The following is a 14,580-nucleotide window of genomic DNA, read 5'->3' as shown; positions in this document are numbered from 1 at the left end:
AACAGCAAGTGATCAAACAGTTCAATGGGAGCTTGTAAGCAAAAATCACCCCCACTCTCCCAGGCAAAGCAGCACAACTTTTCACTTCAACAGAAAACTCTTCGGAAAATTGCAGGGTCACCAATCAGGAGTCTCTTAGTGTTTCATTTAGTTGTGTGCTCTAAATGTGTGATGCCTCTGCTAGTTTCTGCACTGGCATGCAGCATGGGAAATCCAGCTGAATGGATTAGACCAGTGGTCTTTGACCTGTGGACCCCTGAGTGTCAGCCGACTGAGTCTAAGGGGTCTGTGAAAGATGATTATGATCAATCAAAAGTACGTGAATACCCACTCTTACAATTCAAAGGAGTCTGCACCTCCATTCAAAATTTTTTAAGGGTCCACAAATGAAAAAAGATAGAAAAACACTGGATTGGACACTGAAGGATGTTGTTATAGAGCCCACAAGATAAAAAAATCTTGTGAGGGATCAGGAAGAAAGTAGGGACAGTTGGCTACAGATAAGCTGTATTCAGAAAGAGAGGAACGTGTCTGAACAAGTTATTTTTGCCCTGTTTGACTCTGATCAGTGGACACTGAATTTTGGATGTTTATCCCCACCAATCAGAAGGGATGTTGCACCTTAGAGCAGATTTGTTTTGGACCAAAGCAGCATACATATGCACCTAGCCAAAGAAGACCTCAAGCCCTGTTCACTGTCCTCATACTGAAGCCAAGTGGTAGAGAGGTTTGAGACCTGAAGAAACAATCATCTGCACCATGTCATGTGTACCTGGTTTGCAAGGGGAAGGAGGGTAATTTCCAAGGACAAAGGGACATCAACGGGATAAAGTAACTGGAATCATTTTTTCACTGGAGATGGGAGAATGAGAGGTCTCTCTGTCCTGCCTTTGGTGCTTTCAGCACATTCTCAGAAGTGCTTCATATGCAACAGGTCAACATGAGGGGGAAGCCGTGATGGCTCTCCTTGGGTCCCCAGGACAACATTCTGGGTGATGCTCTAGGATACAAGTGCTTCTTTTACTACCTAGAGACTCAAATTAGCATTCAGATTCTTAGGGCCAGCTGAGAAAGTATATCAGCACTCAGCTGCATTTCTGGGATCCCTCCCACATATACATCTGACGTCAGATCTTGGCCCTGTGGTATGGCCTTGAAATGGGAATTGCAAAGGGGATACAAAAGAAGCAGGTTAGCTTTTAGTTACCAGCAAGCCTCTTCTGATATTTTGGTGTGGCTTAATAAATCTGTACTTAAGTAGAATGTGGGCATCAGCTAAAACATGCCAGGCCTAGTCCAACTGTGGTCCTAATTGCGGCCTTGAGCAGCACAACACCAACAGCACCTTATTTGTCTCATGATTGATGCTTAGGCTAATCCCAAATACAGGTGGTGTGGGTGTCCTTGCCCTCACAGGTAACATGGCAAAGTTCTGGATGGTAACCTGAAGGGTCACCTTCTCTGCCTTAGGATCTCAAGATGCCTCAGGGCCATGTTACACATTACACATAGGATATGTTAACAGCACTTGAAACATGAGCATCTACACATTTAAGCAGTAAAACCTGTGCTAAGTGTCATTGTATCATAGCAAAGATAGGACATTTTGCAAGAGAAGTATCTCCAGATCATATTAAGTAATGTGTGTTAAGTTATCATTGGACTGCTCCAATGATAATACAAGCACAGCTAGCTGACTATTGGTCTGATCCCCTGTATTGCAGCAAAGTCTTGAACTGAACCCAGTGTCTCTCTTTGCCATTGGCAGACCTGGCCCACTCCATGGATCCAGTGGCAGACACAACACTCTCTCCTGGGCTTGGCATACCATACCTCCCTCCACCTGCCATCAGCAGCAGAGATGTGTAATGTCAGGGGCAGGTGCTCTCACGCTGGGCAGTGCTGGGCATGTGGCAGGGAGAGGACAGGCTCCAGGAGTGGGCGTTGCACCTCCTCATCGGTGGATGTGCAGGTTGCGCTGTGGTCAGGGGCCGGGAGAGGAGGGAGAGCGGAGACGAAGCACAGCTGGCTCCAGCCCTACCCAGAATGGACTGAGATTGTAGAAATAATTACTATGTGACTGCTCAGGCCATTTTGAATATGGCATGATCGTGCTTACTATGTCTCAGATACATGTTAAGTGTCCTGTGTGACATGGCCCTCAGATGGGTGAGTCTCAGAAAGAATTTATGGTGTGCATTTATGATCAGAAAAAAAGCAAGGAAAATCCTGTTGTGGCCTATCTGCTCTTTGCCTCAAGTGAGCCATTCACTGAGTCTGCTGGCAAAAATGAGATGTTATGTCTGTCAGCCCTGCAGCGTGTACTCCACTCTGCCCTGTGCATCCGGAGCAGACTGACATGCTGGATGCTGAAAGGGCTGAAAGGAATCTTTGGCTTTGAACTGCCGCTTGGCTGAACTGTACTCAGAAGTCTGATATCTGTTTTTGTCTAAACAGGCCTGTAAGTTCCTGCTTGAAGCTAAGTAGCTTGGATTATGCTGCAGCTCACACGTCAAAAATCTTAGACCTGGGCTAGCTCACAGTCAGTTCATCCTCAAGGCCTGTTCTGGCTCTGGGGCTTTCATAGTATGAAGAAGCTTCATTGCATTCTGGTGACTTCCTGCAGCTCTGCCTGTTTCCTTTCCTCTCCTCACCCCAGGCCCTATCACTGCTGAGCTTTCTGCCCACTCCTGGGCATGAACTAAAAAATCTTGGCAGCGGACTTGAGGGAGGAAGCTGAAGAGTTGATCAAAAAATGTTTTTTTATCTTTTATTTCCCAGAATCTCTCCTCTTGCCAAGACACAGTGCACTGTGGAAATTCCTGGCCATGATGCAAAATATGCAAGTTATAGTCTCACTGGGGAATGCTGGGGCTAGCGGGGGGTGGGGGAATAAGGCAAATAAATGACAAGTTCCACCAGCCAGCTCTGCCAGCATGTCCAGATTGAAATATTTTGGTTTTCAGGTTTGTCCATGCAAAACCAAAATGTACCACAGAAAGCAGGTGCTTTTCACAAAATTTCACGTAGTTAAGTACTAAATCTTCCACTGAAAAACAATTTTGACAGAACATTTTTGACAAATCCTACTTTATCCTTGTCTCATTTTTCACATGTGAAATCCTAGCCAGGTCTTCTGCTGTTGTCCCAACAGAGACACTGTCTAGCCTCACTGCCTTAAACAGAGCTTAACTGTTTACACCAAAGATTTGACCCTAGATCTGTAAAGCATTAATTTTGCCATTATCTGCCTGGTAAGCAAAAACTGCCTTGACTCGGATCTTTCCAAAGTCAATAATATAAGCAGGAAGAATTCAGAAGGAGATCTTTTGCTGCTCAAGAGTTTTTTCCCTTTCATTTTTCCCTTCATTTTAGAGACAAATTAATAAATCACTTTTGAAAATAAAATAATTATTTTCAGAATAATTAACAAAGTGCCTTTTAAGAGACAAAGGTAACTACCCCCTTTAAAGCTGAGCTGGTGTTCCTCACCAGAATCCCTATACATCCCTTTCACAACATGTTACGGTGACAACAGCACACCATCAGCACACGGATTCAGAAGAGTTCTGTTGTGTTTTAGTTTTGTGGGGCTACCAGTTTGACTAGCTGTTGCCTAGCAACAATAAATGACCAAATGCAATGCATATAAATAGGGCAGGTCAGATTATTTTGTCAGAAAAATGGGATTTTGTGTAAATCAAAATGTATTATTTTGCTCTGGACCAGCGTTAACTTCTGTGTCCACCTGAACCACTGTCATACCTCATGGGAGTGGTAGTTCCTGTTCCGCAGGCTCCTGTTATCTCCTCTGAGCCTTACTAGGTGCCTGAGCTACATCTCCCTTGATACATCACAGTCTCCCCCTGTTGCTGGACTGCTACTGAGCCTCCTGGCTAGTCTCACTCCACAGAGTGGTAGTGTCTGTCTTTTTATTCCAATCTTAGACAAAAACAAATCTGGAAATATTGAAATTTCCTACAGGACAGAAACTCCAGTTTTTATCAGCTCTATGCAGAACTATCATCTGTTGCTGTCCTCACTCTTCCACTTCTAATTTGGGCTGCCGTAATGCTTCATGGGTTGGCCTGGGCACCTAGGGAATGGCATTAGGTGAACCATCTGCTTGCCTACCTGCAACACATTTCTGGAGACCCATTCCTACACCTGGCACCTGGATGAGGAGGTTCTTTGCATTTGCTCCTTGCCCATAGCTTTGAACTCACCCAGACAAATTATTTGCCGTTGCCAGGCTACTGGGCACTATCCCCATTTCTCCAGTTTAGAAAGGGGCCTCTTTACAAACTGTAGTGACCTCTGGCCCCAAACTAATTCCAAATCCAAGCACATTGGGAATGCTTGCAACTGTCTGACACTACTTTTGGACTGCTTTTGGGGAAGACATAGGAATCACCTCCCCACCAGTGATGATCTGAGGACATGAACTCACTCCTCTCACTCCTTTACTATGACTGATGCCTCCCTCTTTAAGAGCCTTTCACCTTCTGCCTGCATGTGCTTCCCCAGCCAGCAGACCTCAGCTGTTCTGTGTTGCTCACTTCTGCCAAAGGGACTCAAAGGGCTGTCCTTTTCCACAAGGAAAACAGGGCTCTCCTTTTCCACGCGACATCTTTTCTTTTACTGCTTATGGCCCCCTGCTCCATTGCTGGCTGACCTACCCCTCACACGTTCAGCTTGCATCCCACCTCCAGCAGGGAGTGAGACAGTCCCTGCAATTCTTCCAAAAGTTCCTTATACAAAGTACCACCTGCAAGATAGTATTCACGCTTCTTTTTAACACAATGCACATAGTTTTGTCAAGGCTCCCTGTTTCCTCTACGGCTCTATTGCTTTTGAACCCAGTTCTGCCAGTTCTACTCTCTGAGTAGCCCCACTCAATACAGGGCCTTCTGGCAGAGTAAAGCCCTTGTAGCCTGAGTACAGATGGTGTGCCTGTGCCCTTGGTGAAAGCATGCCTGTGCATATAAGACGTTCTGTTTGCAATAAAATACTTGTTGGATGTTGCTGTTAATTTCATCTGCTTCCTCAGTGAAGGCAAAGATTGATAAACACTCTCAGCTCTGCTCTTGGCTGCATGAGCAAATGTGCTGCTCCGTGTGTGCCAAGCTTCCCAACAGGAAGAATCCAGTGATGTGCTCCTTCTACCCCACTATGTCCAGACCACCTCAAGCTGAGAGGCTAATTCAGGATAGCACTTAGGCATCTTCTTTGCCCCCCTTTTCACATGGGTTCGAAATAAGTCTATGCCTGACTTCCTATCAAATGACAGTGGTAACTGATCACAGAAAGAGCCTCTGCCTTCATATGCTGTGCGAGTCTTCACTAGAATCAGAGAAGTGGTTATCCTGAGATTTCCTCCATCTTTAGAGAAGAGCTTCTGCTTATAGCCTTCCTCAGTGTTGTCCTGGCTTCCTGCTATAGATGTAAGGAAGCAATACATGCCTCCTCACACAACAGAGGGACATATGAGCTGCACTGCTGGCTGAATGGTCTGGAGCTGGTTGCTTATTATCAGTACTAGGAAACCAGACATTTTCCTTCTCAGTGGAGCTTGATCTTTCTTCGTATCCACTTTTGCTCAGGAGATTTGGACGAATGTTAGTAATCTGCTCATGTTTTTTCCATGAAAGGCCCTATATGCTATGTTTCCCTGATCTTATCATGGATAGCATGGGCTGTTCCATTTCAATTCAGACTTCAGAGACCTGCTTAAAGCTGGTTTTCTTCCAAGGCTGGAACCCTGATCTTTGGTAGTGACAGATGTATTCAAGTTTTTGTAAAGAGGGGTGTGGAAGCAGTGACCAGTGCCTCAGGGGTGGTGACACCTCTGTTCCCAGCTTCCCCCCAACTGGGGCAGACAAGACCACATGGCAGGAGCAGCAACCAGGGGTTTTTTTAAGTCTCTGAATCAGGTAAAAACCCTACCCCTGCTCTCAGCATTCCCTCCCTTACCCTCCATGTTCAGTGGTACCTTCTCTTCCCTCCCATTCTTTGCCTTGCCTTCCCTTCCCATTGCTGCCATCATCTCTGCTGTCCTGGACTGAGATGAGGGTGGAGTTCTATAGCCACTCCTGTAGGCTCCCATTCCGCAAGCCTGCTCCCAGCCTGGCAGAGAATGCCCAAGGGGATCAGACAGGGAGGCAGAACATGCCCACTGGCATTGTCTCCAGCTGTCACTGTCTCCAGATGTCTGGCTGGAGTGGGGCAGGAGCAGCTCCAGAGCTTCTAGCACCCCAGGGTCAGCTAGGAACACTGATAGCAGCAGGTGGGGAATAAGGGAATGGGAGGGGAGGAGAGGTGCCACTAAGCATGAAGGGGAAGGCAAGGGGTGCTGAGATGGTAGGGATTCTTCCCTGCTTTGGGGACTTAAAAAAGTCCCCAGTTGCTGGTCCAAAAGGGTCTGCTCCTGGGATGGTACATCCCTACTTGGCTGCAGGTTGCTGATCCACTATACATCAAACTTGCTGCACAGCTGCTCTTTTTTCCATAGTAGAAGAGCCTTGTGGTCTCAGGTGATCTGAGGCAATTGTTTTGTTCTGGGTGCCTAAACTGGTGAGGGGACCGTTTCTAGGCCACATACCCCAACATGAAAAGTAGGGGGTGTCACAGCATGGCAGGGCACACAAATAGATGCTACTGTTTTTCATGGTCACCTAGGCTGGTCATAAGCCACACCACAAAATGATCTCCCATTTAGGCAACTGGGAAGGATGAGCTGCTCGGGGCAGCATCTCTCCATACCAGTACCAGGGCTTGATACAAAATGTCACAAGTACAAACCCCATAGTGCACCATCCATGGCAAAGAGGTAATAAGCACCCTGAGCTGTATGCAAACATCGTTGCATAGCTCACTTAACCCTTAGAATGCTGGCCTGGTCATTTACTACCTAAATCATAAATATCTATATATGTTATATATCTATGACTACAGATGTAGCTTTATTCAGTATAGATAGGTATAGAGACACATTTCATATATATACACATACATATACAAGCAGTCCTCGACTTGCACCAGTTCAAGTTACATCATTTCGCACTTACAACGCTTATAAATTGACACCCTGTTTCAACTTTACGATGTCAGTGTCGACTTTACAATGCTTGATCCAACGCGATGCCATGCCAGCGAACAAATTCACTGCATCGCTTATCTCCCTGGAGAACATCTGTCCAGACTTTCTTGGACACTTTCTTTAAGAAAGCAGACAAGACTCCAGAAAAATCTGCAGCCAAGAATCCTGAGAAGACGTCAGCCAAGTACCCTTCAAAAAGTCCAACCAAGAGCCTTTCAAAAAGTCCAGCAAAGTCACCTCAAAGAAGTCCTTTCAAATCAATATGACTGCTATTTACAATATAAATACATTAATGTAGCTATATTGCTCATCTATAATTGATTGAGTACAAAATTCTGGTGTATTTCTGGTGCAAATAGTGGGCCTTGGTTCAGGAACCAATCCCCCATTTATAACATAGTTTCTTATGAGAAAATTGGTTCTGAGTTACATTTTGACTTTAGATGTGGTTTTCAGGAACCAATTGTGTTGTAAGTCTGAGGACTGCCTGTATATATATACAAACACACACACATTAACATATATATATGTTTACATATATAGACCTATGTTTATGAATAGGGACCTACCAAATTCATGGCCCCAGCAGCCAACTACATGGCTGTAACATGACCGGGGCCCCCTATTTCATGGCCATATCAATACACCATCATCAAATGCCTATGAACTGTAGCAACAATGATATGCACCGAAACAGTCCCAGATTTAATCCAAACAAGGGATGGGTTAAAATGTTTTCTCCCTTGGCCTGGGCAGGGTGAGGGAACTGCAAATGTCTCTGACTAAATGGGACAGGTTCACCTGACAACACCTACTAAAACATCTATCCTTATAATGCTGACTCTGCCATTTAGATGCCATGAATGTGTGGTCTTTCAGAGAGAGCCATCTAATGCAAAATATTAAGTTCATATAGGCATATAATTAGATCTAGCTGGTGGGTTGGTGCACTGGGTATATAGTTTGGATAGTGGATGTGGGCTCTGGACATGTGGCTTTGGCAAATGGGTATCTGAAAAGGGAAAGAATGATGGCTTTCAGTATGTGGACAATGGTGAGAGGCCAGTGAAGAGGTTAGCTGGCTGATAGTAGCATGCAGTTGGCAGATAGCGATACCAACCTGTGCCTGAAGAGGCAAGGGTGCGTCCAGGGTAAGCTGTTAGAAGGGAGGGGATGGTGAAGAGAGAAAAGGCAACATGAGTGGAAGAGGAGTGGAAGAGAGGTGGTCAATTGGGCCTGACTCAGTGAGGCAAGGGAGCTGAAGGTTGACCTCAGCCTTCTCCTAGACAGAAAGCAGGACCAATTGAACACTTCAAACACTGATGAAAGACAAAAAATAATTAAAGGTCCACTGGAATTCAGAGTTCATGCACTGTGAGACCTCTACCACTGAGGACCAGCCTTTCTGGCAGGAGTTTTAACCAGGCTCTGATGAAAGCCCCATTCAATAGTGGTGTCTAAGGGAGGGGTTACACCTACAAAACCGAAGCTGGCTGACTTGCCTGTAACAAGCCACACTTGAGGTTTGTTCAACTGACACACAGGAGCAGACTCAAATAAAATATCCTGTGTCTCTTCTGCTGGGTTGCTTTTACCCGTCTCCCCTTCCTAAAATCCCTGATTGTGGAATACACTGTGGTTAGGCATGAGGCACTCTTTGATGTCCTTACAAAATGTCTATGCATGCACAAACACATGATAGAGTTGTCAGCATATACCGCTATTTGCTGTGACTTCTCTTCAGGCCTGTGTCATAAGAAGTTCTTTTGAGGATGGAACTTGCAGGGCAATCTGCATGAGGGGCTACAGAGAACTGTCAGCTGGTAACCCTAACATGGACAGAATGCACCCACAGGCATGCATAGTCCCAGAGAGGGATTCTCCCCTGGAACCTGGACACTTCTGTATAGAATGTGTAAACAGTGTCCTTGTGTACACACTGGCAATTTCAGTTGTGTGGAAGGAGATCACACATATCATACTTACATGCAACCACACTTTAAATAGAAGTTTTCTGTGCAAATGCATCAAAAAGAAAAGAACACATTCCAAACAAGATGGATTAATACATTTTAACAAAAGGCTTCAGTTTCAGCTTAAAGATTTAAATAAAATCTATTCCATGCCAGAAAATACTACAAGTGACCTAGTATTCTGGAGAGCTACAGCAGAGGGTAGCTTTATAACCCCAAAATGCATTGGTAGCCTTGGATGGCAATATAGGCTTGGTTCTGCTCTCAGCAGACATGGACAAATGCTTAGTAAAGTCAGAGGAAGCTGTAACCTTGTACCAAGAGCAAAATTTGTCCCACAGAATATAAAAAAATAGAGGGCCACTGTTTTTAATGGAGGAGTGAAGAAGCTTACTGACTGCTAGAAATGTGGAGGAAACTTACCGTTGTACATTGGCTTACATCTTAAAAGGTCACACACATTTTACGATTCTCCTGCTCCATATTTGTTCCAGCCTCTGGGACCCATCATGAATCTTGTCCAACTGGGTGCAGCTGGGGCTGTTACTGAGCTATGCCTCAGGCAATTTCTATTCATCGGCACCAGACGTATTTTCAAATATCCCTCCCCAACCCCTTTCTAAGGAAGAGTAATGATGGTATTTAGGACACATCAGAAAAGCATTTTAGACATCCTTGCTCAGGGAGTTCACTGTCTGCCGTTTGAGTTATTGATGCAGCAGAGGGGAATGGAAACAGCCAATGTAGCCTGTAGCTCATGTAGCAGCATAACCTTGCCATGCAGGGAAATTGGCAGTAAAGCCAGTGTTGGTGGGATGGTAGATGTGAAAGCTTTCTCAACATTATAGCGTTATCACCTTAGCTACAAAGTCACTAGGGCCTTTTGGCACATGGGGGCACCTCCTAACCTGGCTACAAGGTCTGCTTCTAAATGTTTTACAAAATACTTTGTTCACCCTTGTAATGTGCTATCCATTCAAGGGTATAAGAGAAATGTTCCAGACCTTGGCCACTTGAACTGTGAAGGACATTAGGAAGAACTTCTTCACAGTTAGAGTGGCCAAGGTCTGGAACGGGATCCCAAGGGAGGTGGTGCTCTCCCCTACCCTGGGGGTCTTCAAGAGGAGGTTGGATATGCATCTAGCTGGGGTCATCTAGACCCAGCACTCTTTTCTGCCTATGCAGGGGGTCGGACTCGATGATCTATTGAGGTCCCTTCCGACCCTAACATCTATGAATCTAGGAATCTATGAAATCCAGAGGGGGTGTGGTGGTGTGATTGCAGCCCACTTTCAGACCATGCTGCCAGAGCAGCAGACAGGGATTTTTTCAAGTCTCTGAAGTAAGTAAGAATTGAAGTAAGAACTACTAATCACTCCCCTTTCTTCCCCCCTGTGCCCAGCAACATGTCCCTTCCCACCCCGTTCCCTCCTCCCTGGCCTGCTGCCGACAATGTCCCTGGCTGACATAGGGTTGGGAGGGAGTTCCAGAGCCACTCCTGCCCTGATCCAGCTGGGTTGTACAGGGAGCCCAGCTCAGCTAGGGGATGCTGCAGCACCAGCAGTGGGTGGGTCCTCCTTGGTGTTCCCCACCAGGCTGGGAACAGGCTTAGGGAAGGGGAACCTACCTGCTGCCACCCCAGTCTACAGCTTCCACCACATATTGGCTGGAGTGGAAGAGATTGATGCAGGATGAGGCCTTATCTGCAAGATGCTGTAATGGCAGGTCTGGGTGTAGTGGAGAGTTATGCTTGGCCCAGAAAGGGAGTTTGGCACTGGGTGAAGATGAACAAGGCCATGTGGTATGGTGCCTGTAACTTGCATCTCAAGTGGGTGTGAGGGTTTGCATGACAGTCCTTGTCAGGATGACAAACAGGGTGGTCAGGGAGGCTTCAGCTATAGGTCAGCTCCTTGCAACAAGGCTCTGCTCCAGGACTTAGCTGTATATTAATCCTCCTATCACCACTACTAAAACAAGAGTCTTGCTATCTTTGTTGTAAAGTGGACATAGCATTAATAAAAAGGATGTAGGACACAGAACAGGTAGCAGCAGTGCAAGCATTCCCAGCTTGCCTCCTGGAGGTGCCTGAGTTCCAACCTGTCTTACTGGCTCTAGAGTAGAGTTCAGCTCCCACAGATCCATGCACACCACAATTCAGCAAGGTACTTAAGAACATGCCTGATTTTAAGCACATGAGTTATCCCATAGTATTGGGAACTTATGCCTCAGCTCCTCTGCTGAGATTGTCAAGCAGGTGCACTTCGCTATTAGTTCTTATAACACTGAACCGTTACACAGAGGGACCTGAGGAAAGAGGCATATGGGTCACAAAGGTTAGAAGAGCCTCTTCCAGCTTGCAAGCATGGGCCACTCTTCCCTCTTGTGGAAAGAGCCATGCACACCACACGGACATAATGATTAGTGGTGTGCCATGGCACAGACATCAGAGGTGACCAGCCATAGATGGCTAAATGGCCAACTGCACATTCCTCATGATGACCTACAATGAGCAGTTCCGTGTTCTGTCACCAACTCCCTTAGCCGTCAGCTGCTCTGTGAAGAGAATTTAGGCCACTCAGAAGGTGTCTGAGCTTGAGAGAAACCCAACCAAAAGAGCAGTTGGCACAGCTGTGCTAACTGGGTTATGTAACAGGGACTCCCAACCTTGTTAACAACATGGGGAGGGGGAACAGGAGGCAAGAGTGGGGTCCCCAGGGGAACAAGACTTTTGTGCCCTACAGGGGCAGACTACTGCAGCATCAAGCACCAGCAGGAACCCAATCCTCCAGGCCTGGGACTGCTAAACAGCTAAAGAGGTCTGCAGGGCAGGAGAATCCAAACAGCTTGTTAGACTAAACAGAAACTCCTGGGTACACCTTCAAAGGTGGTGGTCAGGTGACTGGAAGGGGCAGGGATTGGCTGTATATAAGCCCAATCTCTGGGCTGGGGCTAACCACCTATGTCTACAGCCTGCAGGTAAAGCAGTGGAGGACGGAGCTAGCTGCCAGGGAAAAGAAGGTACCACGGGGCCAGGGAATCAAGTTGACTCCTTAGGACTGTGGCAACTGTTATGGCCCTAAAGGGCTTTTGGATGTGTTGTAACCAGATGGTTAACACTTTGTGCTATGGGGGAGTTCTGGAGGCTATTGAGCAGCGTGCTAGGGGTGCTCTATACTTTGCAACCACCTTTGGTCAGGGATGTGTGGGGCTGAAGCCCAGGAGCCCAAGGTCTGAGGCAATGGACCTGGGTTGAGGAGGCCCAGCCAGATAAAAAGGGCCAAAGCTGGGAAGGCTGAGGCCCAGACAAGGATTCTGGGGTCTGAAGGGCTCAGTGTCTGTTTGGACTGGAAGGGCCCCTCCAGGTCAAACAGAGCTATCTGCAAGGCATAGACATGGCTACAGGGGTGGCAGGGGACCACAATTATAGGCCATAAGGCACAATCAAAGCTGTCTTCAAGGGGTAGTACACTTTGTGGAGCTTGGGGCAGAGCAGCCCCAAGGATTAAGAAAGGGGAGACTAGCCCCTAGAGCTGGACAAAGAAGAGACTACCCCAGCCTCTGGAGACAGCCTCCTTTTAAATAAATAAATACATGAATAAATAAGATCAAGTCATGGCAGGTGGGGGAAGCCAGGGAGCACAGGCAGGTGGGTCTGACCACAAGGGGGCATCAGAGGCCAGGGGGCCAGATACCCCAACCTTGTCACAGGTTACTATTTCCTAAAAGAAGTAGGGCATCTGCTAGAAAGCCCCTTGGCCTAAAGAGGTTCCTCAGCTTCCTTGCAAGCCCAGCTTATCTGGGCACTTCTGAAGTCTGATTCCATGAGCCTTGTGTGACTTTGCATGGCCACCATTCCTTGCCATCTACCAAAGTGGAGGATACAAATCTGGCAGCTTTTTATACTCACCTTGCACAGATGTGCTGGCTGCTCCAGGTGTAGACAATAATGAGTCTGCCCCTGAGTCTCACCAGTCAGGGTAAGGTCAAGGTACTGGTGTCCCCTTTTACATAAAATGAAGAACTTCTCCTGATTCAGGTGACAGTGTCCAAAAACCTTCACATACAATGTACACACATAAAACTCCCCCACACTGACTGTGGACTGTATGAGGCCCAGCTAATGACATATCTGTATGTTTAGGTCTGTTGCCAGGGGAGATAAACCTTTTGAATGCCATACCCCAGCCCAGCCCCTGGCTTGTTTACTTTTCATTCCATCCAGGAAGAGCACACACCAACTGCTGAAACTTCCTTAGCCTGACAAAGGGTTTTTGAACCCGAAAGCTTGCTTAATAACTATTCTCCAACCATTTGGGTAGGTCTAATAAAAGATATCAAATTCACCCAAGGAACCTTGTCTGCCTATACCCTAGACTAGGCAGAATGTGACATCATGACAGTGCTAGATAGATCTCTCCTTGGCCACAAGATTTACCTGTGATCTCATGCTGCCTCAGCTCATTGTATCTGTAGGACTGCTCCAGGGGTTTGATAGATGAGTGGTAGATCTTCCTTAGCCTCTGCAGTGTTGCTATACATTTAAAAAGGTGATAAAAACAAGGACAGATCAAACTCAAAAGTTACACACAGATACCGTTAGCTACCTGACATCATCTCTCCCTTGCTCTCTTTCTTCTGAACATGTGGGATGGATGGCAGATGAAATGTGCAGACTGTTCTCCGCTTGGCTGCTGAAATAAGAAGTATCTTAATGTACAGAGAGATTGCTTGTCTCAGCAGGCTTGAAAATGGACGTGAAACCCCAGCTTTCAAAAGAGCAAGCCACAGAATAAAATGCTTTGAGGTGTCCTAGATTAAGTTCTATAGGGAGAGCGTGCATTGCTTACTCAAGGATAGTCCTATGAGCAGTAGGGCTGTGCAAAGCTTCAGGTAGTGATTCGATTCAAAGGAGACTCGGACCAATACAGTGGTCAAATCTCCGAATCTGAATCGAATCAGGGGACCAATTTAAGGGTTCGAATTGATTCAAAGCTCTCCGAATCCTCGGAAAAGATTCGGAGAGCTGTGATGATTTGGGCAGTCCCCGGTGGCTGCAGCAGGGAACTGCAGCCACTCTGAGCTGGTAAGTACTAGGGGCGGGCTACTCTGACCTGGTAATCCGATTCAGCTGAATCGAATCGGGACAGTGATTCAAATCACCGAATCGAATCACTGTCCCCCGAATCCAAAGCCAAAGCAAATACTAGCCGCTTCACGCAGGCCTAATGAGCAGGGGCAGACCTAGGATTTCCCAAAGTGGTACAGGAGCAGGAACCCTCTTCTCTCGCCCTTCTTCCATGTTCAAAAACACACCTCCTCCCTCTCTAACTCTCCTGCTGCAGCTGCTACTTTCTCCACTGCTGGTGGGGGAAAGCTCCAGTGCCAGCTGGGCTGAGCCAGATCTGGGCTCAGCAGGGGAGAAGGCAGCAGCAACAGGGTGCCTGGAAAGTACCTCCCGCCCTGCCCAGTCCTGGAGCAGGCACAGGGAAGGGGAACCTCTGTGCATTC

At 46.8% G+C, this 14,580-nt stretch overlaps 1 protein-coding gene across 6 annotated transcripts in view; it reads right to left on the bottom strand.

Annotated features, from left to right (window-relative positions):
* Nucleotides 1-14,580, bottom strand: part of SRL (sarcalumenin) — an 89,933-nt gene that overhangs the window by 11,651 nt on the left and 63,702 nt on the right. For 2 of the 6 annotated variants that reach the window (XM_025192844.1, XM_025192845.1), the window contains exons 4-5: nucleotides 13,508-13,603; nucleotides 8,220-8,255 (exon numbers count right to left, since the gene is read on the bottom strand). In XM_025192844.1, coding sequence (XP_025048629.1) covers nucleotides 8,220-8,255; nucleotides 13,508-13,603 — 132 coding nt within the window. Of the gene's footprint in view, nucleotides 1-8,219; nucleotides 8,256-13,507; nucleotides 13,604-13,676; nucleotides 13,764-14,580 lie in introns of all 6 variants that reach the window. The other 4 variants (XM_025192846.1, XM_006036569.2, XM_025192847.1 and 1 more) reach the window with 3 other exon arrangements.

This window comes from Alligator sinensis, unplaced genomic scaffold (assembly GCF_000455745.1).
Source record: "Alligator sinensis unplaced genomic scaffold, ASM45574v1 scaffold1406_1, whole genome shotgun sequence".
Classification (NCBI taxonomy): domain Eukaryota; kingdom Metazoa; phylum Chordata; order Crocodylia; family Alligatoridae; genus Alligator; species Alligator sinensis.
The sequence above is the reverse complement of the archived record's forward strand: the minus strand, read 5'-3'. Positions and strand labels throughout refer to the sequence as shown.